The sequence below is a fragment of the Babylonia areolata genome, chromosome 6 (genome assembly GCF_041734735.1).
Source record: "Babylonia areolata isolate BAREFJ2019XMU chromosome 6, ASM4173473v1, whole genome shotgun sequence".
In the NCBI taxonomy this organism is placed as follows: Eukaryota; Metazoa; Mollusca; class Gastropoda; order Neogastropoda; family Buccinidae; genus Babylonia; species Babylonia areolata.
In genome coordinates, this window is record NC_134881.1 from 49,019,271 (window position 1) to 49,046,221 (window position 26,951).

The window sequence follows — 26,951 nt, forward strand, 5'->3', positions numbered from 1 at the left end:
AACTCAAAAAAGTAGCTCGGGTGGCATTTTCTGTTGACAGCATCAATTAAACCAATAACACGTACAAATATATACCTACTTTTGTCATTTTATGTTGGTTACAAGGGAAAACAACATTTACTTCCACAGTGGAAAACTGTTGTAAGTTGCAAAATGATGGTTTGGTTTCCGTTCTGTTGCAGAAGGCAATGGCGGATATCAAGGCCATGATTCCCAAGGAGAAGTCTACCGGCAAAAACAGCAAAGCAGATCTTCTCACTGACAGTCAGTTTTGTCTCTGTCTCGCTCTCTGTTTGTCTGCAGTGACATATATGATGTAGTATCATGTAGTGTGGACCATGTTTCAGGGCGGAGACTAGATGAAAAAAGCGCGCCAGTGCTTATCTATTTTCCTGGAAAATAAAGAATTTTGTCCTGTCTTGTCTGTCTGTTTGTCAGCCTCTCTCTCTCTCTCTCTCTCTCTCTCTCTGTGTGTGTGTGTGTGCAGTCACAAGTAAAACCCCACATCCGCGCGTGGGAAGGAGACAGAGGAAAGCTCCCGAACTACTAGTATGTTTATAAAAAGCAAAGCAAATTGTACATGAAATGAACTTGAAGTCACTGGGCGTCTGCGTCACTCAGATGGTTGAACGACTTTGCATTCCATGGTTGTAAGGTCAGATCTTGGGCACCCAAAATAGGATGAAGTATTATCACTGGCCATCTTAATGTGCAGTCGTGTTGGTGCCGTCAGTATAGTGGGTGTTTCTTTCCTTCTCCCCGATCCGATGTGTCACAGCAACATCCCTGCAGCGCTCTGCAGACCAACGCAATGCACAATCCCTGACATGTGTCACCCCATGACGGCAACCGTGTTCACAGTGAGCAGTGTTCCTATCATTCCACAACCATGTTGTTCACAGTGAGCAGTGTTCCTATCATTCCACAACCATGTTGTTCACAGTGAGCAGTGTTCCTATCATTCCACAACCATGTTGTTCACAGTGAACAGTGTTCCTATCATTCCACAACCATGTTGTTCACAGTGAGCAGTGTTCCTATCATTCCACAACTATGTTGTTCACAGTGAGCAGTGTTCCTATCATTCCACAACCATGTATTCACAGTGAGTAGTGTTCCTATCATTCCACGGGTCAGCCTCAGCTTGGCTTGGAAAGGCAAAGCAAACTAACGTGATACGTAACGTAGTGACTGTGGTCATACTAAAGTTACTGTCTGTCCAGAGAAAGCAACAGATGTAAGGCAGCAGTGCCTGTTCAGACTGCAGGCAAATTATCTGCAGCTGTACAACTGTCTTCCTGACCCTGAATTGGAAATGATTGAAGCTGACCCCGTGCATGTTTAAGCGTTTACATGTGTGTGCTGTGCGTGCGCGTGGGTGTAGACCTACGTGTGTGTGTGCGTGCGTGCGCCTGTGTATGCATCAGTCTGTATTCAATATTATATGAGACTGAACAGGGGGGTGCGGGGGGGGGGGGGGGGGGGGGCAAGAACACACCCTTGCTTGACAGATGCCTTCAGAGACGCTGACGTAGGCATTGGCATCAGGTACCGCACAGATGGCTCACTCTTCAACCTCAGGAGGCTTCAAGCGAAAACCAAGGTGAGGACAGACACCGTCAACGACTTCCTGTTTGCTGATGACTGCGCTCTGAACGCTGCCTCCGAAGCTGACATGCAACACAGCGTCGACAAGTTCTCTGCTGCCTGTGACAACTTTGGCCTCACAATCAGCACAAAGAAGACTGAGGTGATGCACCAGCCAGCTCCAGGAAAGCCTTACGTTGAACCAAACATCTTCATCAACGGGCAACAACTGAACGTGGTGGACAAGTTCGCATACCTGGGCAGTACACTCTCTCGCACAGTTGTCATCGACGACGAGGTGAATGCCAGACTCGCCATAGCCAGCGTTGCCTTCAGCAGACTCCATAAGAACGTTTGGAACAGGAGAGGCATCACCCTGGAGACGAAGCTCAAAGTATACAAGGCCATAGTTCTCACCACACTGCTCTATGGATGTGAATCATGGACGGTCTACAAAGGCCACGCCAAAAAGCTGAACCACTTCCACACCACCAGCCTCAGAAAACTTCTCGGCATAAAGTGGCAAGAGAAGATTCCTGACACAGAGGTGCTCACTCGTGCAAACTTGCCGAGCATCTACACCATCTTGATGCAGGCCCAGCTGCGCTGGGCAGGCCATGTAGTTCGCATGCCAGACCACCGGCTCCCCAAGAAACTGCTGTACGGCGAACTCCAACATGGCAAGCGCTCCCATGGAGGCCAAAAGAAGCGCTTCAAAGACACGCTGAAAGCTTCTCTAAAGGCCTTCAACATCAGCCATGACACATAGGAGCTGAATGCAATGGACAGACCAAAGTGGCGTTCAGTTGTCCACAAAGGCGCCAAATCCTGTGAGGCCAACAGTATCGCTGCAGCAGAGCAACGCAGACAGGCCAGGAAAAGCAGTGCCAGCAAGTCCCCGACAGCCGCCACCATCCCCTGTCCACACTGCGTCAGAACATTCTGGGCGCGGATTGGCCTGACCAGTCATCTGCGCACCCACAGAGCCTAACCCACCCACCCCCTGGATGACTAGATCGTCCTCGTCGATCCCGACGGACGAACCACCACATATGTTTATATATATATATATATATATATATATATATATATAGAGAGAGAGAGAGAGAGAGAGAGAGAGAGAACAAACACATCAATCCGTCAAATATTCCAAATTTTCGGAACGATCACGTTCCTTCCCCAAGAGTTAAATCTTTATTGAGCTGTAGAGAAATGTAGTATACACTATGCCAGATTTAAACAAGGGTCTGTTCACAACAAGTGATCCAAAAGCACATAAATGGACGCTGATTATGAGGGCAAAAAGGCTTTTAGCCTATAGCCAAACATTTCTGTGATTCTGTGATAAGTTGTTTACATGTTACCAGGGTCACTCTTACGCAACTATTATGACGCAAGCACGCCATGACGTATATGTTGTGATGCAATTTCACAATGCCAGGTTTCGTCCAGAGCCTAAAGAATTGTAATTGTCTATTTTCTTCCACTATCAAAAAATAAGTTCCTTAAAACCTAACGTACTGAATAACTCAATCAACAGTAGAGAAATAAAACGATAAATAATAACAATGATAAGAAAAATGAAATAAAAATCAATGATAAATAAAGAAAGAAAATAATAGATATTTAATAGAAAGAAAGAAAGAAAATAAAGGGGTCGGGGGGTCGGGGGGGATAATCAAAAGAAGATTAAGAATAATAATAATAGAATTTAAAAAAATAAAAAGATAGAAAATAAATAAATTTGTTTAAAAATAACAAGAAAAAAAAAATGAATGAATACAAAAAAAGAAAAAAAGAATAAACAAATAGATAAATAAATAAGAAAAAAAAGGGGGGGAAATGTGTGTGTGTGTGTGTGGGGGGGGGGGGGGGGGGGGGGGGGGGGAGGGGGGGGGGGTTACGATTATAAACAATCAAATCGTTGAGAACAATGGGCTGTATTACAAAAAGAGAGGCATCTAAGAAAAGTACTGATGAGGGAGAAGAAAGGGAAAGGGTTGAATTTTACATCTATGATTAATTGATGAAAAAAAATGTAAAAATAAATAAATAAGATAAAATAAAATAAAATAAACAACTGAATGAACTAGAATAGTAGGACATCTATCACCATAATCAGCACCAGCGTCACCTCCACACTCACAATCAGTAGTATTTGTAGCGGTCATCATTGTCGTCATCGTCGTCGTTGTCGTCGTCATCGTCGTCGTCGTAGTAGTGGTTGTTGTTGCTGTAATATTCATGGAAGTGGTATATATATATATATATATATATATATATATATATATATATATAACTCTTTCTTGCGCACCCTCACCCTTATCTGTTTGTGTGTCTGTCCACGAGTGGATGTCTGAAATGTTGTGGTTGTTCTGACAGCGGTGAAGTTCGTGAGAGAGGCGGAAAGGGTTGTCCAGGAGCAGGAGAGACTGCTTCAACAAAGACGGGCAGAGAAACAGGCCCTGAAGGATGACATCGAGTGAGTGGCTTCCTCCTGCCACCCCCACCCCCTCCGCACCCCTCACCCAACACAAGGCGGGAAAGGCTCTCGTTGCTTTTTGTGGTGGTGAGGGTGGTGGTGTTGGTGGTGGTAGTGGTGAGGGTGGTGGCGTTGATGTGGTGGTGGTGAGGGTGGTGGTGTTGATGGTGGTGGTGGTGGTGGTGGTGAGGGTGGTGGCGTTGATGGTGGTGGTGGTGGTGAGGGTGGTGGCGTTGATGGTGGTGGTGGTGGTGAGGGTGGTGGCGTTGATGGTGGTGGTGGTGGTGGTGGTGAGGGTGGTGGCGTTGATGGTGGTGGTGGTGGTGAGGGTGGTGGCGTTGATGGTGGTGGTGGTGGCGTTGATGGTGGTGGTGGTGAAGGTGGTGGCGTTGATGGTGGTGGTGGTGAGGGTGGTGGCGTTGATGGTGGTGGTGGTGAAGGTGGTGGCGTTGATGGTGGTGGTGGTGAAGGTGGTGGCGTTGATGGTGGTGGTGGTGAGGGTGGTGGTGGTGTTTACGTCTTGTTATTTAGTCAGATGCGATCCATTCACACAAGCTGTGATACTGTTTCTGTAATCAATATGAATATTATTATAATATAAAGGATTGTTTTTAACGTTGTTATTTTAATTTCCATATCTCATAATGCATAAACAACTTACATAAATACACATACAAGAAAAAAAAGGACAAAATGGACGAAGCTTTGAAAAGGCAAACCAAAAATTAAAATAAGCTAAACATAATGACATGCATGTAAAGTATTCAAAGCAAAGCAACTGTGAATAAATTATATCAGGATTTAACTAATGATAAAGCGTTGCCATGTGATGGCCGTGACTCGCATCTCCCACCTACAAGAACGTACACACGCGCGCGCGCGCGCACGCACACACACACACACACACACACACACACACACACACTGTGTGTGCGCACACGCTCGCTTGCTCGCACGCACGGTACACACACAGTGGCGCAACAGGCCCGTCTTGATCAAGTTGCAGCGGTACCTTTGGCTTTCTGGTGAACATTGTGATGATTTCTCTCATCGTTCCTTTGTGTGTTTGTGTGTGCATGCGCGCGCGCTTGCATGCGTGTGCGGGAAGTGGAAAAGGGGGTTTGTTTGTCTACTTATATGCGAACTCTTTTTTTTTCTTTCATGACTTTATTTGACATAATCATCACTTATTGCGTCAGCAAAGTGTTCAGTTTAACGTCTCAGCGCTGTATCATGTTTTGTTTTTGTTGTTTTATCAGAATAACACCACAGATCAGACTCGACTTGTGATTTTGTTTCCAGGCGCTGTCAACAAAACCTACCGGAAGGTAAACTGTTCGAAAAGCCGTTGACATTCGAACAACGCCTTGACAACATGGTGTCGGAAGAAACAAAGAAGAACCCTAAGTACTTTGTCGTATCCTTTTACACCACCAGTCATTGTCGATAAGCTGTCAGCTGCGGGCGGGTTTGTACTTCTTATGTTTCATCTGTCTTCGGTTGAGATGTTCCAGCAAATAATCACACACACACACACACACACACACACACACACACACACACACACACACACAGAGCACAGCTTGCTAATACTAAAGAAACAGTGCCAAAAACAGATAACCACTCATTAAGCAGTGCATGTAATGCAAACAACATTCCAGACAAGTGAGCTAGACAATGAAACATTAGGAAATCAGAAATTTATAAAATGAATGTCCGGGAAGTTTGGGACACCAATAAACAAACGTCTATATTGCAGGAACAGAGATAGGGTACAAACATTGTGAAGAGCGCAAACAACTCATTCGAAGAAAGAGCACAGAGAGATAATGTGGCCTGTTACTGGAAATGAGTAACACAGGTATGCGTATCATAACAGCAAGTGAGGAGAACAAAAACACGATTAAACCAACAGCTTTGAAAAAAAAGGAACACAGATTAACATTGAAGTATACCCATAAGGAAGTCAGGAGTCAACTTATCAAGCTAGGAAAGTTCTGAGTGCAGGAAGAAAAATCAAACAGGTAAAGTTTCCAGAAAAGAGGAACGCACACAGTGTTAAGAATAGAGAACCACAAACAGTCTTGTGTTCTAGATAATGAGGAGCACAGACAGTGTTGTGAAGGTTTAATTAACAGGAATGAATGTATCAGGAGGCCCATGAGTATGGCCTGACTCCATTCCAGATGACTGCAAGCAACAAGTGGGCCGCGTCACTTCACACCACCCTGTTGTCTGGCTCAACGTGTGGGGCTGTCCTCTGCCTGGGTGGCACAGCGAGACACAGCAGTGAACTGCACCACACAGCAATGAACTGCACCACACAGCAATGAACTGCACCACACAGCAGTGAACTGCACCACACAGCAATGAACTGCACCACACAGCAGTGAACTGCACCACACAGCAATGAACACAGCAGTGAACTGCACCACACAGCAATGAACACAGCAATGAACTGCACCACACAGCAGTGAACTGTACCACACAGCAATGAACACAGCAGTGAACTGCACCACACAGCAATGAACTGCACCACACAGCAGTGAACTGCACCACACAGCAATGAACTGCACCACACAGCAATGAACTGCACCACACAGCAGTGAACTGCACCACACAGCAATGAACACAGCAGTGAACTGCACCACACAGCAATGAACTGCACCACACAGCAATGAACTGCACCACACAGCAATGAACTGCACCACACAGCAGTGAACTGCACCACACAGCAATGAACTGCACCACACAGCAGTGAACTGCACCACACAGCAATGAACTGCACCACACAGCAGTGAACTGTACCACGCGGCAATGAACACAGCAGTGAACTGCACCACACAGCAATGAACACAGCAGTGAACTGTACCACGCAGCAATGAACACAGCAATGAACTGTACCACACAGCAGTGAACTGTACCACACAGCAATGAAACCACAGCAGTGAACTGTACCACGCAGCAATGAACTGTACCACACAGCAGTGAACTGTACCACACAGCAATGAACTGTACCACACAACAATGAACACAGCAGTGAACTGTACCACGCAGCAATGAACTGCACCACACAGCAGTGAACTGTACCACACAACAATGAACACAGCAGTGAACTGTACCACGCAGCAATGAACTGCACCACACAGCAGTGAACTGTACCACACAGCAGTGAACTGTACCACACAGCAATGAACTGTACCACACAACAATGAACACAGCAGTGAACTGTACCACACAGCAATGAACTGTACCACACAGCAGTGAACTGTACCACGCAGCAATGAACTGTACCACGCAGCAATGAACTGCACCACGCAGCAATGAACTGTACCACGCAGCAATGAACTGTACCATACAGCAGTGAACTGAACCACACAGCAATGAACTGCTAATGTACCACACAGCAATGAACTGTACCACACAGCAATGACCTGCCACTGTACCACACAGCGATGAACTGCACCATACAGCAATGAACTGTACCAGACAGCAATGAACTGCACCATACAGCAATGAACTGTACCAGACAGCAATGAACTGCACCATACAGCAATGACCTGCCACTGTACCACACAGCGATGAACTGCACCATACAGCAATGAACTGTACCACACAGCGATGAACTGCACCATACAGCAATGAACTGCACCATACAGCAATGAACTGTACCAGACAGCAATGAACTGCACCATACAGCAATGAACTGCACCATACAGGAACCAGCAAACAGCCACATGGCCAAGGTCAAATGAAACGGATCATTTTCTCTCAAAAACACAAGTGAGATGTGTACTTCGTCACACTTTCCACATCTTTTTCACTTGAAATCTGTAGTAGTTTTCACCGCGAACCCCGTTTGACCAAAGTAATTGAGAGTTCATAGTGATCATCTCAGTCGCTGAAATTGTTGAAACTCACTCGCAAAATGTGCGCGCCCGCATGCACGAGCACACACACACACACACACACACACACACACACACACACACACACACGGGCATGCGACAAGACAAATTCTTTATTAATGAGGCATGGTGCATGCTTTTTTCCAGCCGTCGCCATAAAGACTGGGGACTAAAACGAAAGAGGAAAATTGCTTTTTACTGCAACCAACTTCCATCTGTCATTCACTTTCCTATTCCACCGTCATGTCAGTCAGAACAGAGCGAAAGAAAACAGACATGAGAGTAAGTGACGAGAAAGGCATGTATTCCAGTTTGAATGCAACGTCTTCTTTTCGCTTCAGAAATACGCAGAGAAAGTCCACCCCGACCTTATGTGTTTAGAAAGGTAGCAGAGAGGGAGAGAGAGAGAGCAAATCCACGGGTATCATGTTAATTCAAAGGTGGTGATGAGAGTAAGAAATACAAGCTTAATGGTTTGCACGTGTCTATATAAACAGACGCAAACACCGATGAATAGATATCATAAATCTCGCATTATACAAATCTTGCTTGTGATGGGGTGACCAGAATCATGATTTTTTTTTCATTCGGTCTTCAGATTTTCTTGATAAATACCTTTTTAGAACCTGATAGATACATTTTTAGGACCTGAAGTACTTGATGTCTTATAGACATGAGGGCCATTCCAGTAAGTACCCCGCAATGTGAGTACATTTTAAAAGTTCAAGCTTGGGAAGAGGCATTATTAGGTTAATAAATATCTTTTGTCGTTTACTGGAAACTGAGAAATAACTGAAGGATAGAGAGACGAGACAAAAATCTTTATTTATGAAAATAATAGATAAGCACCGGTGTGTATTTCTTCCATCCAGTCCCCCTCCTAAATAGGATCTGCTCTACACAATGCTATAAGATCGTGATGGTTATAAAATTAATATAAAAAGAAACGCACACATCAGAAAAAAAGAATATTGTTGTTGGGTTGGGAAGGGTCGAGAGAAGAAGACAGTGAAACAGAGAAAGAGAAGGGAGAAGGAGGCATGAAGAAATGAGTTATAATACGCAGACATATACATCATTGAAATGTATGTGAGAGAGAGAGAGAAAAAAAACACGCTGAGAGAGTGAACACACTGAACGCTGAAAGGTTTAATGTCATTAGCTATACAGCTCTGGTGACATGGGGTGCAGTCTGGACAATAATGATGAAAATAATGAAACAAAATAAAACAAAAAATAAACATATTTGGAGTCAGATAAACTAACGTTCGACCATCCATTTTCCAAGTTCATAGAAACAGAAGCATTCTGTTTTGTCAACGTAATTAAACTTTTGACATAAATTACTCTTCTTTCGAATATTATATTCTTCAGCAATGTACTTCGCCAGTGATCTTACTGTATCGTCATCGTGATCCATTTTCAACGCACCAATGATATTTGCAGCACTTGTTTTGAAAACAACACATTTTTCTCGAATGTTATCATATACTTTGCAGTTCAATAAAAAAAAAAATGCATCTCACCTTCCCTTTGGAACCCACACACTGGACAAGGGGAGAGTGTGGCACGTGGATGGTTCAGAGTAAAACCACCTTGGATGTGCGTTCAAGCCAGAAAGAGAGAACACACTGAACACTGAAATGTTTAATGTCATTAGCTGTAAAGCTCTAGTGACATAGCAGGTACAATTCAGAACAAAAATGGTGCAAAACAAATAAAATGGAAAATAAAGGAAAAACATAATCAAAGTAAACTAAACTACTAAGGGATAAGCAGCACTTTGGTACTTTGTCATTTGCCTAAAAAGTCCATGTGGCAGGCGCGTACTGTGCCTTTTTTCCCCCAGTCGTTCGTCTCCAAGGTTTGAACAGTACACAGAAAACAAAGTACATATAATCCGTATAATAATAATTATTTAAGCATGTGTTCTTGACACACATCATATCAGTACGAACACATAACAAAGTACATATAAAACATACAATGGCTATTTAAGCACGTAACACCGAAACACATCATATCAATACGAACACATAAAATAGCCTACATTGTCGAAATTGACCATCCAAATGTAACCCTTCCTTTTTGTCTATGCCTTTGTTTTTTTAATTGATTAATGAGTATTTCGGCCGTAGTAGACGTTTTACGAATATTTACTGCCTCGGATACGTATTTTGTTAGTGAGAGTATCATTATCTTCATTTTCTGTCATCAGTATGCCGAACAAATCTTTTGCCAGAGAAAGAGAGAGAGAGAGAGAGAGAGAGAGAGAGAGTTCCGTAAAACGAATAGCAGAATAAGGAGAGGAGGAAATGTTACTTCTTCATCACTGTGAAACAGTATGGGACATGGTCAACTCCGAAGCAGACATTCCATGCTGGCGTTTAACGGAAATCGTACATCACAACCAAACTTAAGTGAAATGGAATAATCAACCCGAGGTCGATCAAGGTAGTAAACGTAATGTGGAGATGAACATTGTGTACAATGTACATATTTTGACCATATCTGCCACCAGCAAGATTTTCACAAATGTTACATTTAGTTCATTAGCTGTAAACGATTAAGATTTTAAACTGTTTTCATTGATTTAGTGTGCATGTTTTGTTGTTGTTCTTCTTGTGTGTGTGTGTGTGTGTGTGTGTGTGTGTGTGTGTGTGTGTGGTTTTGTTGTTGTTGTTTTGTGGTTTGTTTTGTTGTTGTTTTTTGTTTTGTTTTGTTTTGCATTTGTGGATAGACAGTCGATCTGAAGGTTACCAGTTGGGCCTTTTACTGGAAACGTCTTTATTTTGTTCAACCACAGCACAGAGAAGTTTGATCTCCACTCTGTGTTGTCTGTGTCAACGGGATTACAGGGTTGTCAAGGCTTTCCAGTCCAGCCTGAACCATTCAGCACAAACGATGCGGCCCAGGTTCAGTTTTCAAATTCTTAGCGACGGAGTTCGGGTGTTTGGAAGGAAAGTAACAGAGTTTTCTTCAAAACAAGACACTGCAGGTTGGCTGTCCCAGGCCGGACACTGCTTGGCAGGGAGGGAGGTTGTGAAGAGAGTGAAGGTTTTTTTTTTGTTTTGTTTTTTTTAGTCGGTGAGTGTTGTTGTCCCACGCGCGTATCTGTGTTCACAATTTCTGGGTACTGATTCCACATGTTACACGCAGATCATGAAGAGTTTATCTCGTTAAAAAAAAAAGCAGCTTTCACAAGATATACGTCGATCATTTTATGATGCGGTCGGTCACTGAGGACAGACGCACGTTACTGATATTTTGCTCGGATTCTGCAGTTTCTAGCCAGACTTTTTGTGTCAAACTGCCGAATAAAAGACATAAATCATAAATCTTCAACTTGAAGAATAGGGAAAGAATAAAAAGAAAGAAAGAAAAAAGAACAAAGAAAGCACAGAAAGAAATGCGAAGAGCACAACAAAAACTTTCCACTAAAAAGGGAAAGCTTGATGATGACATTGTGAGGTTTGGGGTCTGGGTAAAAATAACTGTCATACCCCTTGGACACAAATCAGTTTACTGTGAGGTAATGGCATGCAGACATCAGCGAGTTGTCCTTAACCTTTGACCCGTTCAAATACATGGTGGAGCCCATGTACCGCCGCTACCTGGAGGAGGTGGACTGTTCCGACATGCAGACATTCCGTGACACTATCCAGGACTGGGCCAACAAGCACCTCAACCAGAAAAGCCTGCGCTGTGGTGAGTGACACAATGACAGCGCGGCAGGCAGAAAGTGGGCACACACACTCAGAGGTCAAAGCAGGGTGGAAAAGGGAGTGTGGACAGGGTCACAGCACAGGACGTCAAAGGTAACACCCGGGTGACGTGCAGAAAGAAAATGGTTGATCCCTCTACCCCTACCTTTCCCTTTCGCCCAGCCTCCCCTCTCCTTCGCCATACGTTCCCCCACACAGCGTGTAGTGAGTGTTCCCAACGTCCCCACACGAACACTCCCACCCAGCACCACCGTCCGACGGGAAGGGAACTACAAGGCGTTAGGATCGCTCCACCTCTCAATTCACTCCTTCCCGCTTTTTGGTTTATTTTATTAGTTCAGTTTGGTATTGATTTTTTTCATCGAATCCGTACATGTATGAATGACATTTCCTGGAATTATTTGCTAGAAAAGATTCCCTTTTTTTTTAATTCTGCAGTTTTGAATTTCAGTGATGAATTCGACTGTCTGTTTACGTCTGTGTATCACTGTGGAGGGTTTGAGATGGTGTTATAATTCTGACAGTCCGTGGTCAGGTTGGCGAAAAACACCTCGTCATTTCTCTGCTCAATGTTTATACGGCCAACAGTTGTGTGTAATGTTTATCATATACATACATACACACACACACATATATCTATATATATATATATATGTATATATATATATATATATATAGAGAGAGAGAGAGAGAGAGGGGGGGGGGTTGTGGTAGGCAGCCACCACCACCACCACCCTCCTTGACGACCGCGTTTTGTTTCAGGTTTGCTTTTTGTTTTGTTTTCTCTCTCTCTCTCTCTTTTAATCTTTTGAACAGTACATAACTGAATGTCAAACAGCATTACAAAATCTGTTTGGTCATGTCTGTTTCTGTAAACTGTTCCTGTCCCAACAGAATTAATGATGTTGGTGTTTGTTTGTTTTTGGTTTTTTCTTTAGAACTTATATTGAGCTTTCATTGAGCTACACAAGTTGATCAGAAAATCCATGACATTTGTTGTGTCAGTGATATCCGGTACACCAGCACACCAGAGGGCCGTGCTCAATCAACAAGTGCTCGCGACTACACCTTCATTTTTTTTTCTTTCTCCCGTCCACATTCACCTGTAATGCACCAGTAAAAAGTGTTTTGTCTTTTTTGTTGCAGTGGCAACAGACGCACTGCGGACCTTTGGCACAGAGACGTCCTTCATTGACAGTCCGGACCAGCTGATCGAGGAGGCCCAGCAGCAGAGCCAGTCGGAAGCCAGGGGTATCCCCGTCACCGTCATCTCCACAGGCAGCCGCTCAACACCTCAGCATTCTCAGCCCTGCCAGAGGCAAACTGCCAGTCGTAAACACTCCAACAAAACACACCACACCAACAAACGACAAAAGAAGAACACTTCAAGCAAACTACCGTCTTGCAAAGAAACACTCTTTGATCCCTACCAGTCGCAGCCTGTCTCCCATTCAGCACAGTTTTTAGCTGGTGAGTTAAGCTCCGAGGGTGGGAAGGCGGCATCCACAGAGGACCTTGGTCAGACGTCCACAGCAGGGCCTGTCACGTCACAGCCTCTGGTGAACAGTACCCTGATGTTCAGCAACCCACCACTGGCCGTGCCAAAGGCGGAGACAGACAAGTGGACCAGCTACGCATTTTCTGATTTTCCGTCACTTCGCACCCATTCCCCCGTCAGTAGCGATTCAGCCATAGAGCTCTCACCCGTCCCATCAGCCCATGAGTCATTTTTGTATGGAGACCTGATTGCTGGCGAGACTTCCCTTGATCAGTATCACGATAACGACGCCATCACAACTGCCAAAGTCTCGACAAGTGAGGATTTTATGCAGCTCAGTCAGTCTACGTCCATGGCTCTCCACGGCAGTCACCATCTTTTTGATCTTGGAACCTGGGACACAACGATAGATTTCGCGGAGCCCAACGGTCAGTCTTCATCCAATTCACTTGAAAGCGTGTCTCCTCTCCATCCAGCACAGCAGCCAGAACAGTGCATGGAGAGCATATCAGCTGAGACCTGTTCGCTTCCCGATCAGGAGATGTTGGACTTTGATATCAATGCAGGTTTGGCTTTGTTTGACCCGTCTTTGTTCGATATCTGAACTCAGACAAGAAACAAGTGTTGGAAATTGCTCATACAAAAACAAAAAATAACGAACAATACACGTATATTGATTAGATCTACAAGGGGTGCTTAAGAACATTGATTCTATTTTATGGCTGGAAACATATGCCAGAAATCATAACAGCATCACATCTTCATTATTATTGTTCACTGGTCATCATGTGGCTATGTGCCTTACGTTTGTGTATGCAGTTTGTTGTTGCTCTGTGACTGATGAACCTTGACTCTCTTCGGGTTGTGACTGGATCTCTGACAGTTTCTAAAAGGAGTGAAAAGGTTGAACTGAATTGAACTGACCTTCAGAATTGATAAAGATCATCCTGTCACAGCCACTAACACATATACATGCACATGGATACTTGGACAAGCGAGACCGTGTGATAACATAGACTCGTGTTTCCACACATTAGTTATATTAACACACATTATTTGAAAAAAAAATTTAAAGTCCAGACAGGAAAATGTTATTTAGAAAAAATCGGTTACATTTTCCCTCCTTCGCTCCAGGGCAGGATACATAAAATCGCACATTATTGTGTGCCTAGAATAACAAGTAACTGGTCCCACCAGAATGAAAATAAAACTGGATGTGTACACACTTGAAGACAAAGTAGTTTAACACTGGCATAACTGGTCGTCCCTAATTGTTGACGATATATAGGCCACGGGTCGAACGACTTCGTGCAGACGCCTACAAATTCATAGTGAGGGCAGCTTCAATGAACTGCTTCATTAGAGGGCAGCTTCTGTGAACTGCTTCATTGTGAGGGCAGCTTCTGTGAACTGCTTCATTGGAGGGCAGCTTCTGTGAACTGCTTCATTGTTTTTTCGCAGTTTTAGACAGTTTGGAAAAGACTGGTCGTGCTGCTGCATGAAACTCGCAGTAGCAGTGCGCGTAAAGTGTGCAAATGAAGTTAGATTCTAAAACTGTAAAAGTGTGTAAATGAAGTTAGATTCTAAAACTTCGCGAAGGTCGACAAGTAGGGCACATATGCCAAGCCGGATAAAATGTTTGCCTGCCGATCAGAATTGTTGCAAAAGTAACTCAGACTGCAAAACCTTTTGTTTAAACATTGCTTTCGAATGTATGTGGGCACGAAAAGTATCTACTTCGTATGTATATCTATATACATATATCTGTGTGTGTGTGTGTGTGTGCCTAGAAGCATGTAAAAGCTGAAATGTGGGTGGTAGAGATGTGGCAAATGTGTGTGTGTGTGTGTGAGTGAGCGAGAAAGAAAGGGGGCGGGTTCGAACAGGTTTTCATTTTTTTTACTGTAAAAATAGACAAATGACCCAGTTCTTTATCTAGACTCTCTTTAAAGGAAAGAAAAAATGCAACAAAAGAACTGGTACCATGTTTTCTGTCAAAGCACAACAGTAGATTGTTCCCCCTGAATTTGAATTTTAGAGTAAAATAATGTTTTAAAGAACTGATCCCGAAATGACCTTTCCGGTCGCAATTGCAGTTCCCATCCATGCAACATTCATGCAGTTTCTTGACTTATTACTTGGGACTTACCAGACACTTTTAAATGGCTATTCACGCGCGAAAACAATCTGGGGGGGGGGGGGGGGGTGTTGGTGTAGGTATATTTCACTCAGCGTTGCTTTCAAAACCCGAATGTGCCAGATGGCTGTAAAAAGACAACAAAAAAGTCAGCGGAAAACTTTCTCGTTGATTTACAAATTGACTCAACATATCGTGAATGAGAAAAATGGCGATTGTGATGCATGCAAAAGATAATGATAAAGAAGTTGCCATTAGGTCTATTGAATTGTTGTTTTTTTTTGTTTTTTTTAATGCAATAGAATTTACAAACTTCATTAGTTCGACTTTTTCAACATCTTTTGACCATCACTCAGCAGAAGAGGGTCCTGTCTCCGATGTCAGCCCTTGTTGTTGTGACTGTCACTGACAACCTCAACATTCATGTTCAAGCTGACTCTTTACTTCCCGTGACGCTGTCCTCTCTGACACTTTTCCAAACTGTGGTGTGTCCCCCGTGATTGGTTCTGCTCTGCTTCCTACTCCTCCCACACCTGTCTCAACTCCCGGACCTTTCTCTTCCTTCCCACAGTCCTCCACTGCTCAGTCACCATCATCTCCTGCCGTTGCCTGTCCGCTTGACTGCTTCACCATTAAATTTCTCTCAGCCTGCCTCTGATCTCTTTCATGCCTGTCTGTTCAGTGCTCAATCTGTCTGCCCTGTTCAAAAGACTTACCATATTTCGTATAATATTTTTGAAAATAACTCTGATATCGTATTTCTTGCCGAAACCTGGTTAAAATCACAAGGTCACGAACCCAAACTGAAACAACTGACCCCCCCTCTCCCCCTCCCTCTCGCGCGCCCGGATACAAAACCAAGTCACTTCCTCGACTGTCTCGTGGAGGTGGCATCACCATCGTCTACAGAGACATCTTGGAGTCTTCCCTTACCTTCTCCCATAACCACGCCTTTCTACATGATTTTTTTTAAATGCTTGAAGTTACTCTCAATGTTCCCGGTCACTCAATCACCTTCTGTTGTATGTATCGTCCTCCTGCTAGTCGTAAAAACAACATAACGTCTTCTCTGTTTCACGATGAGTTCCGAACACTACGTGATTACTACAACCTTCGTTCTGGCAAACTTATCATCCTCGGAGATTTCAATTTTCATTTCGACAACCAAACCTCCACTGATGTCAAACGCCTATGTCAATCTCTGTCCAATCATTCTCTCTCAGCTCGTCACAGAACCAACACACAGATCTGGCCATACGTTTGACTGGCTCATCACACGTGACTCTGATGCCATGATTGCGTCAGTGACTGTAACTGACGAACTTTCTTCCGACCATTCTGCTGTTATATTCTCGCTTAATATTTCAGAACCAACCTGAAATCCATCAACATTAACGCTTTTTCTTCGCAAGCTGCTGAACGCTTTTCCAAAATTTCTTCCTGTGCTGACGTCTTTACACATTACAACATTGTCCTCTCTCAACTGCTGGATGAACATGCACCCCATACTACCCGCATGCTGCCTGATAGGCCTTCCGCCCCATAGCACACACAAGACATTCGACTTGCAAAACGCAAGCGTCGCCAATTGGAACGGCAATAGCGATCAACGAAACAAAGTCCACAATCAAATCTTCCGAAAACAAACGAATAAAGTCAAAAATATGATCTCATCAGCGAGGACAAACTTCTTTTCTTCTCATGTTATCGATGCCGCATCCACCAAATCTTTTTATTCCATCATTTCAAATCTTCGTACTGCAAAAAGGATACCTCTTCCTTCTGCTGCACTTTATCTGAACTCCCCAAAGCCTTCTCCTCTTTCTTTTTCGACAAAGTCCAAAATATTCGTATCAGCTTGGACCAAATGCCTTTCCAACCTGCACATCCTGATCCCCAGTTCAACGGCACTCCTCCCATTCTTTTAATCCATTGACTGAAACAGAAGTCCGTGAAATCCTGAAAGAAATGACAATAAAATCCTGTGAGCTCGATCCTATACCAGCCTCGGTCTTCTTCCAGTGTGTCAGCTTCTCCCCACAATCACCAGTATTGTCAACTCATCCCTTCTCACTGGAACGTTTCCATCCACTTTCAAAACTGAAATCGTCTGGCCTCTTCTGAAGAAATCCAACCTTGATGCAAACATTTTGAAAAACTATCGACCAGTTTCTAACCTTCCTTTCCTGTCCAATCTCCTTGAAAAAGCTGTCCTGAAGCAGCTCAACAACTACGTTTGTTTCAACAATCTCCTCCGCCTTTTTCTGTCTGCCTATCGTGCTGACCACAGCACCGAAACCACTTTCCTCCACATCCTGAATAATCTACTGCTGGCGTCCGACTCAGGAAAAAATTCCCTTCTCACTCTCCTCGACTTGTCAGCCACCTTTGACATGATAGACCATTCAGTCATTCTTTCTCGTCTTCATTTTACGTTTGGTATCAACGGCACTGTTCTCAACTGGTTCAAATCTTATCTCACTGATCGATTCCAGTCTGTCATCGTCGATAATGTCCAGTCTGAACCCGTTAAAATCGAACACGGAGTCCCACAGATGTTTCAGGCCCAGTGCTCTTCACACTGTACACTGCTCCTCTCGCTGAAATTATCAACCGCCATAATGTCATTCATCATTCCTATACTGATAACACTCAATTTTAGAAAAGTGATACCCCTGAAATATTTTCCTCGCTTTTGCAAGAAACATCTGAATGCTTCCTGGACATTCAAAACTGGATGACTCTAAAAAATTAGTTATAACTGAACGCAGACAAACTGAAACAATGATCATAGGAACTAAACAAAAACTCTCTTCCATCACAACTGACACAGTCAAACTTAGCAGTACGTCCATCCCTCTTTCCAGCTCAGTCAGGAACCTCGGCGTTGTACTTGACAACATACTGTCCATGCAAAAATGTATCAGTCAGACATGTCAATCCTGCTACTGTCAATTGCGGTGCATCAGTTCCATTCGGAAATATCTGTCCACCGATACAACATATAGACTTGTCGTTTTTCTCATTCTCTCTCACCTTGACTACTGTAACTCTCTATTGTCTGGTATGCCTGCTTCATCTATTCACTCCCCTCAGCGCGTACAAAACTCTGCTGCCCGACTCGTCCTCAGAAAGGAAAGATCTGAGCACATCACTCCTCTTTTGTAACGTCTCCATTGGTTCCCTGTCTCACACAGAATAAAGTATACGATCAGCACTCTATGCTATAAATGTATTCACAAATCTGCCCCTTCCTGTCTCTGTGGCTGCCTTCACCTCTACACTCCATCTCGCTCTCTACGATCGGCTTCGGATCCACTCTGTTTACGCATACCCAGATTCAAACACTCCACTGTTGGCCGCTGTTCTTTCTCTGTCTCTGGACCTTGTAATTGGAATGAACTTCCTCTTTCACTTCATCAGTTCTCCGCACTCAGCTCTTTCAAGTCTGGCCTTAAAACCCACCTCTTCCCAAGACAGCTTCCCCCCCCCCCACCCCCACCCCCGCCTCTTCCTTGTCTTCAGTTCTCCAGTTTTAGAGTTATACATACGTGTGAATGACTGGTGTGAGAGCGCTTTGATTTGTTTCTGCACAAGATTCAGCACTATATAAATATTATTATTATTATTATTATTCAAGAGGGGATCAGAACAGCTGAAGCTGGGTTGAGGTATGGTGCGGAAGGTTCAGTACAGTTTTTCAAGGAGGCGTCATTGCATTCAGACAAATCCATATCCGCTACACCACATCTGCTAAACAGATGCCTAACCAGCAGCGTAACCAAAAGCGCTTTGTCAGACCTTGAGGGAGCATAAAATGAAAATAAGGAAAATAACATACATAAATAAACAGATAAGAAATGGAATTAATGAATTAATAAATGAAAATAGTAAATAAGAACAAAAATAAAAATAAAATAAATAAATATACGAATAAATGAATCAAAATAAAATACAGACAAAAATGATATGGATAATAACATGAATAACAATAATGATAAAATAAATAAATAAACAGATAAGTTTTAACAAACACACGCGCACCCACGGTGGCACGCATGCATGCACGCACATACACACACACACATCTACATTAACCATCTCCAACATTACCCCCACCACTTGCGCGCGCACACACACACGCACACACACACACACGCGCGCGCGCGCGCGCACACACATTCCTATATTCTGTCGCTGACACACACACACACACATATATAACAAACGCGCACGCACGCACGCACACACACGCCATACCCAACACACACACTCACACACAACACACACACACACATTTCCCATCTCCCACATTACACCCCACCCCCACCCCCCCACACACATGTACCCAACACACACACACCATACCCAACACACATCTACATTTCCGATATCCTACATTACTCCCCCCGCCCCCCAACCCTCCTCCCCCCGCTCCTCCCCCCCCCCCCACACACACACACACATCCACACACATACCCGCATACACATACGCACTCACATTCCTACATATCGCAGCTCCCACGACGCACACACAGACACACACATATAAGCACGAACGCACGCACGCGCGCACGCACAACAACATACACATATATGTATTCATTCACGCACAGAGCTCTCCTCACACATAAGTGCGCGCACGCACGCACGCACACACACACACACACACACACACATGCCCACGAACATTCCTATATTCCGTCGCTCACACACACACACACACGCACACACACATACCCAACACACACACACGCGCGCGCACACAGACACACACACGCATCGACATTTCCCATCTCCCATATTACCCCACACATGCACACTCTCTCTCACACACACATATATACACACACATACGTACACACATTCCTACATATCGCAGCTCCCACGACGCACACACAGACACACACGCATAAGTATAAACACCCGAACGCGCACTCACACACCAACATACGCATACATGCATTCGTACACGCACAGAGCTCTTTTAACACATAAATGCGCGCGCGCGCACTCACACACACACACACACACACTGCCAGCGATTTGCTGCCAGATGGGTGGGAAAATATCTCTGATGCTCAGAGTTGCTAAGTATAATATATTTGGGAAAGCCCAGAGAGACAAATCCGTTTTGAAGAAAGTTGCGCGAAGTTGGTTTGGAAATGATGTCAATATCAAAGGATCGTGCTTTACCTTTCATGCCACACTTGTGGCCGCTCCCTATCTCTTTCTTTCTGTGAGACGATCAATGGTGTAATGGCTCGTATCTGGTTCTTGAGGTACTCTTTTACTTTTCTTTGAATTTCAAATTTTCCCAGGTGTACACTGGTCGTTGTTGCGTTACCAGCAAGCCTATCAGCCCCTTTCACCTGCATGTCCCTTTAAGTTTGACCTTGAGAAAGTTGCGCATTGCTTCATGCCAATCTGGACTTCCCCTTCCATTTTCAATTTTTTGTAAGAGGTTCATTGAGTCAGTCAGGATCATGGCGTGTTGATTTCCATTAGATGACAGCCACTGGAGAGCGTGTGTCACATCTTCAACTTCCGTTGTCAGGTTGGTGGTTGTGCCTTTGCACGCAACATTCTTTTCTCTAATTGTTTTTCCGTTTTGTTTTGCAGTTAATCCCCTACCGTGTATATGATGATGTCATCTTCTTTACTATTTTCTTCGATTAATAGCTTCGCCTCTGCATCAGTTCTGCCCTCTGGCCATCCCCGACAATGTCTTCCCAGAGTGGGTGAAATGATTGTGTTGAAAGAGATGTTTGAGGTTTTCAGGGTCTTCCTCCCACTCATTTATTTCTTTCACACAAAAAAGTAGAAGAAAAACTAGTCGATTTCCAACAAAACAAAAGGTGAAAAGTGCTTGTGGCACTTGTTGAGGGGCGGAATGGGAGAACAAGGTCATTTGCTATGAAGTATTATCAGAACAATATGTGTGCAAAGCTGAAGTACACACCAGAAAAAACTACTCTGCACCACACACACACAAACACACACACACAGGAGTACACACACACTGAACCAGAAAATAAATGTTCGCCTTTTCACAGTATTTGACTAGTTGTTTGTTTGGTTGTTTTTGTTGTTGTTGTTTGCGGGGGGGGGGGGGGGGGGGGGCATGGTAGTAAGACAATGGTGTTCCATGCCATTTTTTCTTTCTTTCTTCATTTATTCATTTTCGCCCTTCAAGTTTTATTTCTTATTGATTGTTTTATTACTATTATTTTTACATTCATTATTCGATGAAAAACCTGTATGAACCCAGAGAGAGAGAGAGAGGGAGAGAGATAGAGAGAGAGGAGTTGTGAAACATAGCATGCTGTGATTGAAATTTACTATTCATTGACCACGTGCCTAACAGAACAAGTGCTACATGTATGTGGGATCGTTGCAGCTGAAGCGCAAATTATGTGGATTCTATATCTCAGCATATCTTCTATGTATTCATATATAATATACCTCTTATATCCGCCCTTTGTTATTCACAGCATCTGATATCAAATAACTTGTCCTGCAGAACGAAATGGCATTGATATAAAAGTCTTTTGTAACTGATGAAGTTATGACACCGTTCACTTTGTGAGATCCATGGTTGTATTGTTTCTCTTCCCGAATGTCACAGTACTTTGTTTTAAACCGGCGCTGGATCGATTTATAATTAATGTGGCTAATTTCATTGCAATTGAAAAGAATGGTTCTGCTTATTTCTCTGAAACATTCGAAAACAAATGCAGCTTGGTCATGTTCTTTTGTCTGCATCTATGCGGTAAAAATCTTCATTCTCTTCATTTCGTGCAACACTTTTCGGCATGTAGTAGCATTTGTTATGTTTTTCTTCACTTTGAGTTGAACCGTACAAAAACAACAGTAAAATCAAAGTGAGACTGGTTCCCGTTCTCGTGGTGCTTTAGCCGCCTCCGGTCCAACAGCAGTGGTACGCCATCAGTATGGACATGGTCTGGTGTTTCGGGTCCACAGTTGATGATCGTATCTCCACTTGTGAGCTTTATTTGTCATGTACTGTTCTGCCTGGTTTCTTCAGGTCAAGAGTCTTGAGGCTATATAAATTTCACTTTTAACTTGGGGTGTTTCGCTGGTCTCGTTTAGGGTTGGGATGCTCCAGGTTCCCATCCTAGTTTGGTCTTATGTCAGAGTTGTCGGTGGACTAGCTTCCCGAAAGCTTTCACTTATCATAGGCTGACAACCGCTGGTGTCCAGTTTGAAAACAACGTGTCCAGTATGAACACATGGTGTCCAGTATGAACACACCGTAAGTGATTTGGGCAGCGTTTTTGTCTGGGATGATCTGGTATTACTGCAGTAACTGTTTGCTCCCTTGTGTATCGGCGTTGGACGGTAACAGTAGAGACAGCTTTCCCGTCCTGTTGGATTCCATGCAGGTGTCACCAGGGTGGGAAAGCTTTTAGACCTTTCCACACTGTCCATTTGATGGCTGTGCTCTGAAATCACCTTGTATGCATGTACATGCAATAATAATGTGTTTAACCAGATGTGAAATAAAGATTTTATATGAAAAAATGATCGCGTGTTCTCTCCATTGTGCATGGAGACTGTGAGCGAGTTATTGTCAATGTATGTTATATTTTGCTTTGTGACGAGTATGTTTTGCATGTTATGAATTCATTTGATGATTAATTACTAATTCACTCATACAAAAGAGTAATGCATCAAAAACATACAGGCGTCCGCAAACTTTTATTCAAAACCAAAGCGAGCGGCGTACACGCACGCACGCACACACGCACACACACACACACGGGTCCTTCACAAGCCTGTGACTGTGTTGACATTTTTATGAGTGAGAAACCATAACATCCGGCTCCACTGTCATCGCTATTGGCAGCCTGTCGTACAAATGAGTCTGCAAAGCGCGAAAAGCTTGGTCTGTGACCGAGGATAGGCGCTATATAAGTATGACATCACATCATCTTCTCATCATCAAATCAATCACTCTCTGAACACACACACGCGCTCGCACGTGCATTACTGTGTCCTAGGGAGAGTGGTGGTGAGGGTAAGCAGGGGGTGTGGCCGCCATGTGAGTGACAGCTTTCTCCAGCATGCCCACGTCATCAGTGCTGGTGTGCAGGTGCAGCGACACCCGCACGTACAGCCGGCCTTGCAGGGCTTTCACCGGGACCTGCACCACACACACATGGTCTCCATTCTGTCTAGTGTTTGATGGATGGTAGTGGGTTTTCTTCTTTTTTTTCTTTTAAATAATTCTATTTAACTATATCTTTTTGTCGTTGTTGTTGCAACAATTTAGTGCGCGCCGTCAACATGTTGTTGACAGAAATCTCGCAGAATTTCTCAAGCATAGTATCTGATCATTTTTGCCGCCGGAAGACTCAGAATTTGCCCCGTAGAAAACCTTTCTGGTGGTAGTCCTAAACTCTCTACAATCACCAGCAAGGACATACAGTCAGTTAACATTGTCTGCTTCAGTATATTAATTATTTCCTGCTACTGTCTGTTGAATTACCCACCAGTGTCGCCGACAGATTTTTTAAGTCAATAAATAAAAGGTGTTGTTTTTAAAAAGTGACACATGTATAGAAACTGGCATTGAAATCAGAAACTTGTGTGCACTGTTTTCAGGGGAAGGGGCACTTGGGGAGGACTCTGACAACGCTGACTGGTAGATACCTTCCATTCAGGAGATAACTGAAGGGGTCGTGTATAGATAAGAGCATGGGCCACTTGGGAGAGGACGGTCAGGATGGGTCACTGCAACCCAAACCAATTATTGCTTCGCGAATAATTCGGCAGAAGGCCAGGAGGGAAATATCAATATTTTTTTTAGTAAACAGATATGCACTGGTTTGCTTTATTTATTCATTTATTCATTCATTCATTTATTTATTCATTCATTTATTCACTATATTTATCTGTTAACTAGTAGTATTTATTTCAAAACCCAGTCCTCGCCCGAGGGTCTGGCAGAGAGATAAGAGGAAGCCATTCTCATGCCAGCCATGTGTGAGATGTCCCGTCACGAACCGATGCTCGGGCCCTGGCTGACACGTTCTCAACTGCACACTGCCAAAGACAGAGACACAGAGGCAGAGACACAGACACACACACACACACAGAGACAGAGGGAGAGACAGAAAGGAAAGAGACAGTGATATGTGGAGAGAACTGAACCCTGAAGTCCTCCGTTACAGTTGGAGAAGAAATTATCCACTACAACAAAGTCGTCTAGATTTCGTTTTAGTTTCTGAAACATTAATCACTAAGGTGATAAATGCTGATATTCTCCTTGGATACCGAAGTGACCATTCATTGATAACACTAAAAAAAACAAAACAAAACAAAACAAAACATTTAAATCTGAGACATGAGCGAAACCCTTACGGAAATTTAAAGCTTCACAACTTAAAGACCATGCTCTGGAAAGGTTATAAGCGACACAATTGAGGAAGCAAAACAGCAATATAGACTGCTCGTTTACGACAGTGAAAATCTCAAACACATACCAAATGATCAAAATCAGTTTAGGATATCAGATTGATTATTTTCTGATACCTTACTGATGGAAATTTGAACTAACTCAATTACATATTGTATACACAAGAAAAGGGATTTAAGAACAGACGAAATAAATTTAGAACAGGAAATACTTGTGTTAGATAATTTTCCTTGAAAATGGAGGACACAACACTCATAAATGAAAAGAAGACACAACTGGCAGAAATTAGGAAAAGAAAAATGGAAGGAATACTGTTAAGATCAAGGGCAAGGTGGACATCTCAGGGTGAATTAATAAATACTTTTGTTCTCTTGAAAAAAAAAAGGGGGGCATTCTGTGAGTAAGCAAATGTTAAAGTAAGTGACAAATATTGGTAGAATACTTTCAGAAAGAGAAGATATGCTTGAAGAGAATAAGATTTTTTCCAGGAAATCTACGAAGAAAGACCAGCTCGAGAGATAGATCATAATAATTATGCAATAAATTTGCCAAAATTAGAAGAAGAAAAAAGTGAATCTGACAACCTGGAAGGGCTAATAACTGAAGAAGCAACAGCAGCACTAATGCCCATCGCACACGGGGCGTCGAAGCAGCAAGTTTCACGCGACAAGCAGCAAAAACGTGCAGCGCCCCGTGTGCGAGGTATTCAGGCAACAAGAGTCGCGCTGCCACGCAGCAAGATCGCCGTTACCTCGCGTCAAAATCCTGGATAGAATTTGTCCTATTTCCCCGCGACAAAAGCGGCAGACGTGCGTGGAGCAACCAATCACGAGATCCGCTCGTTTGACGTGACACAAAATGGCTGACATCGTTTGGACTCGATTCATTCGTTTGACGTTGCTCAATTAATCATGAAAACAAAGTGTTTTGGAAGTAAACAATTAGACTGTTTGGATGAAAAGATTGTCATTACATGTGAAGGCATGTCTGTTTAACAGTGATTTCAGTGAGTGCCCTAAAACTGTTGACTTTCTACTTTGAACAGCAACTCACATGGTAACGTTTGTAATTCCTGCCTGAGAACGATAGTATCTTTGACTGAAATTGTAAGGATAACTGGATTTCCAAATATCTTTTAGAGCTGTACACACTTCTTCTTTATTTCCACACACAAATCATGTGCAAGTAAACACACACACACACACACCACCACCACCACCACCACTACCACCACACACAAAGCTATAATACAACTGAACATTCACACAAACCCTACTGAACACACACACACACACACACACACCACACCACACACTACTAAACACACATACATCACACACTCACACAAGCAGTACTGAACACACACATACACTGTACCACACCACACACAAAAACATGACTGAACTCTCAAACAGTACTGAACACACACACACGCACACACACACACACGCACACACACGCACACACACACACACACACACACCACTGAACACTCACACAAGCACTATTGAACACACACACACACACACTAATGAGCACTTAAACAGATACTACACACACACACACACACACACAGACACACACACACACACACACACACACACACAGAGTCATTCCTTCATTTACTCCTTCATCCATATGCTCACTGTGTAGACACTGTGAGCACATAAATAACAACAGACATAATAATACATGAATATGTAAAATCAAATACTAGAGTTCTGCAATTTTGACAGTTCACTGATCCTGAAGTAATGTGATGGGATAACCAACAAATCAACTGAAACAAATATTGATTGCAACCATAACTAATTTTTTTAAATTTTTTTCTGGAGTGCTATTTTACCAATATTGATTACAAATGTTGGTTGTAACTTAAATTGAATGTTTGTAAACAGTCAGAATACAAATATCATGCTGACAGCAGCTAACTGTGACTATTTCCCCATGAAATCACAAATATAAGCATGAAATTATGATCAAATATTGGTGAACTACTGATTTTAGACAGCATGTTAACTTTCTTATCAATCATAATTATGATTTATTTTGATATTATTCTAACATAGCTTTTTATATCTATATTAGTTAATGTGCATGGCTGACCAGATATTACAATATTACAATATATCCCCTACAGCAATCAGTTGTTTGTAAGCAGGCATACAGCAT

General features: G+C 43.2%; 2 protein-coding genes across 8 annotated transcripts in view; one reads left to right on the forward strand and one right to left on the reverse strand.

The window, feature by feature from the left end:
- Positions 1-22,883, forward strand: part of LOC143283112 (uncharacterized) — a 110,240-nt gene extending 87,357 nt beyond the window's left edge. For both annotated transcript variants that reach the window (XM_076589226.1, XM_076589225.1), the window contains 5 exons: positions 183-264; positions 3,970-4,069; positions 5,372-5,486; positions 11,556-11,685; positions 12,849-22,883. In XM_076589226.1, the coding sequence (XP_076445341.1) occupies positions 183-264; positions 3,970-4,069; positions 5,372-5,486; positions 11,556-11,685; positions 12,849-13,804 (1,383 nt within the window). In that variant the 3' untranslated portion in view covers positions 13,805-22,883. The remainder of the gene's footprint in view (positions 1-182; positions 265-3,969; positions 4,070-5,371; positions 5,487-11,555; positions 11,686-12,848) is intronic.
- A 159-nt stretch (positions 22,884-23,042) lies between these two features.
- The window catches only part of LOC143283115 (uncharacterized), a 551,198-nt gene continuing 547,289 nt past the window's right edge, over positions 23,043-26,951 (reverse strand). For all 6 annotated transcript variants that reach the window (XM_076589238.1, XM_076589242.1, XM_076589241.1 and 3 more), the window contains one exon: positions 23,043-23,504. In XM_076589238.1, coding sequence (XP_076445353.1) covers positions 23,358-23,504 — 147 coding nt within the window. In that variant the 3' untranslated portion in view covers positions 23,043-23,357. The remainder of the gene's footprint in view (positions 23,505-26,951) is intronic.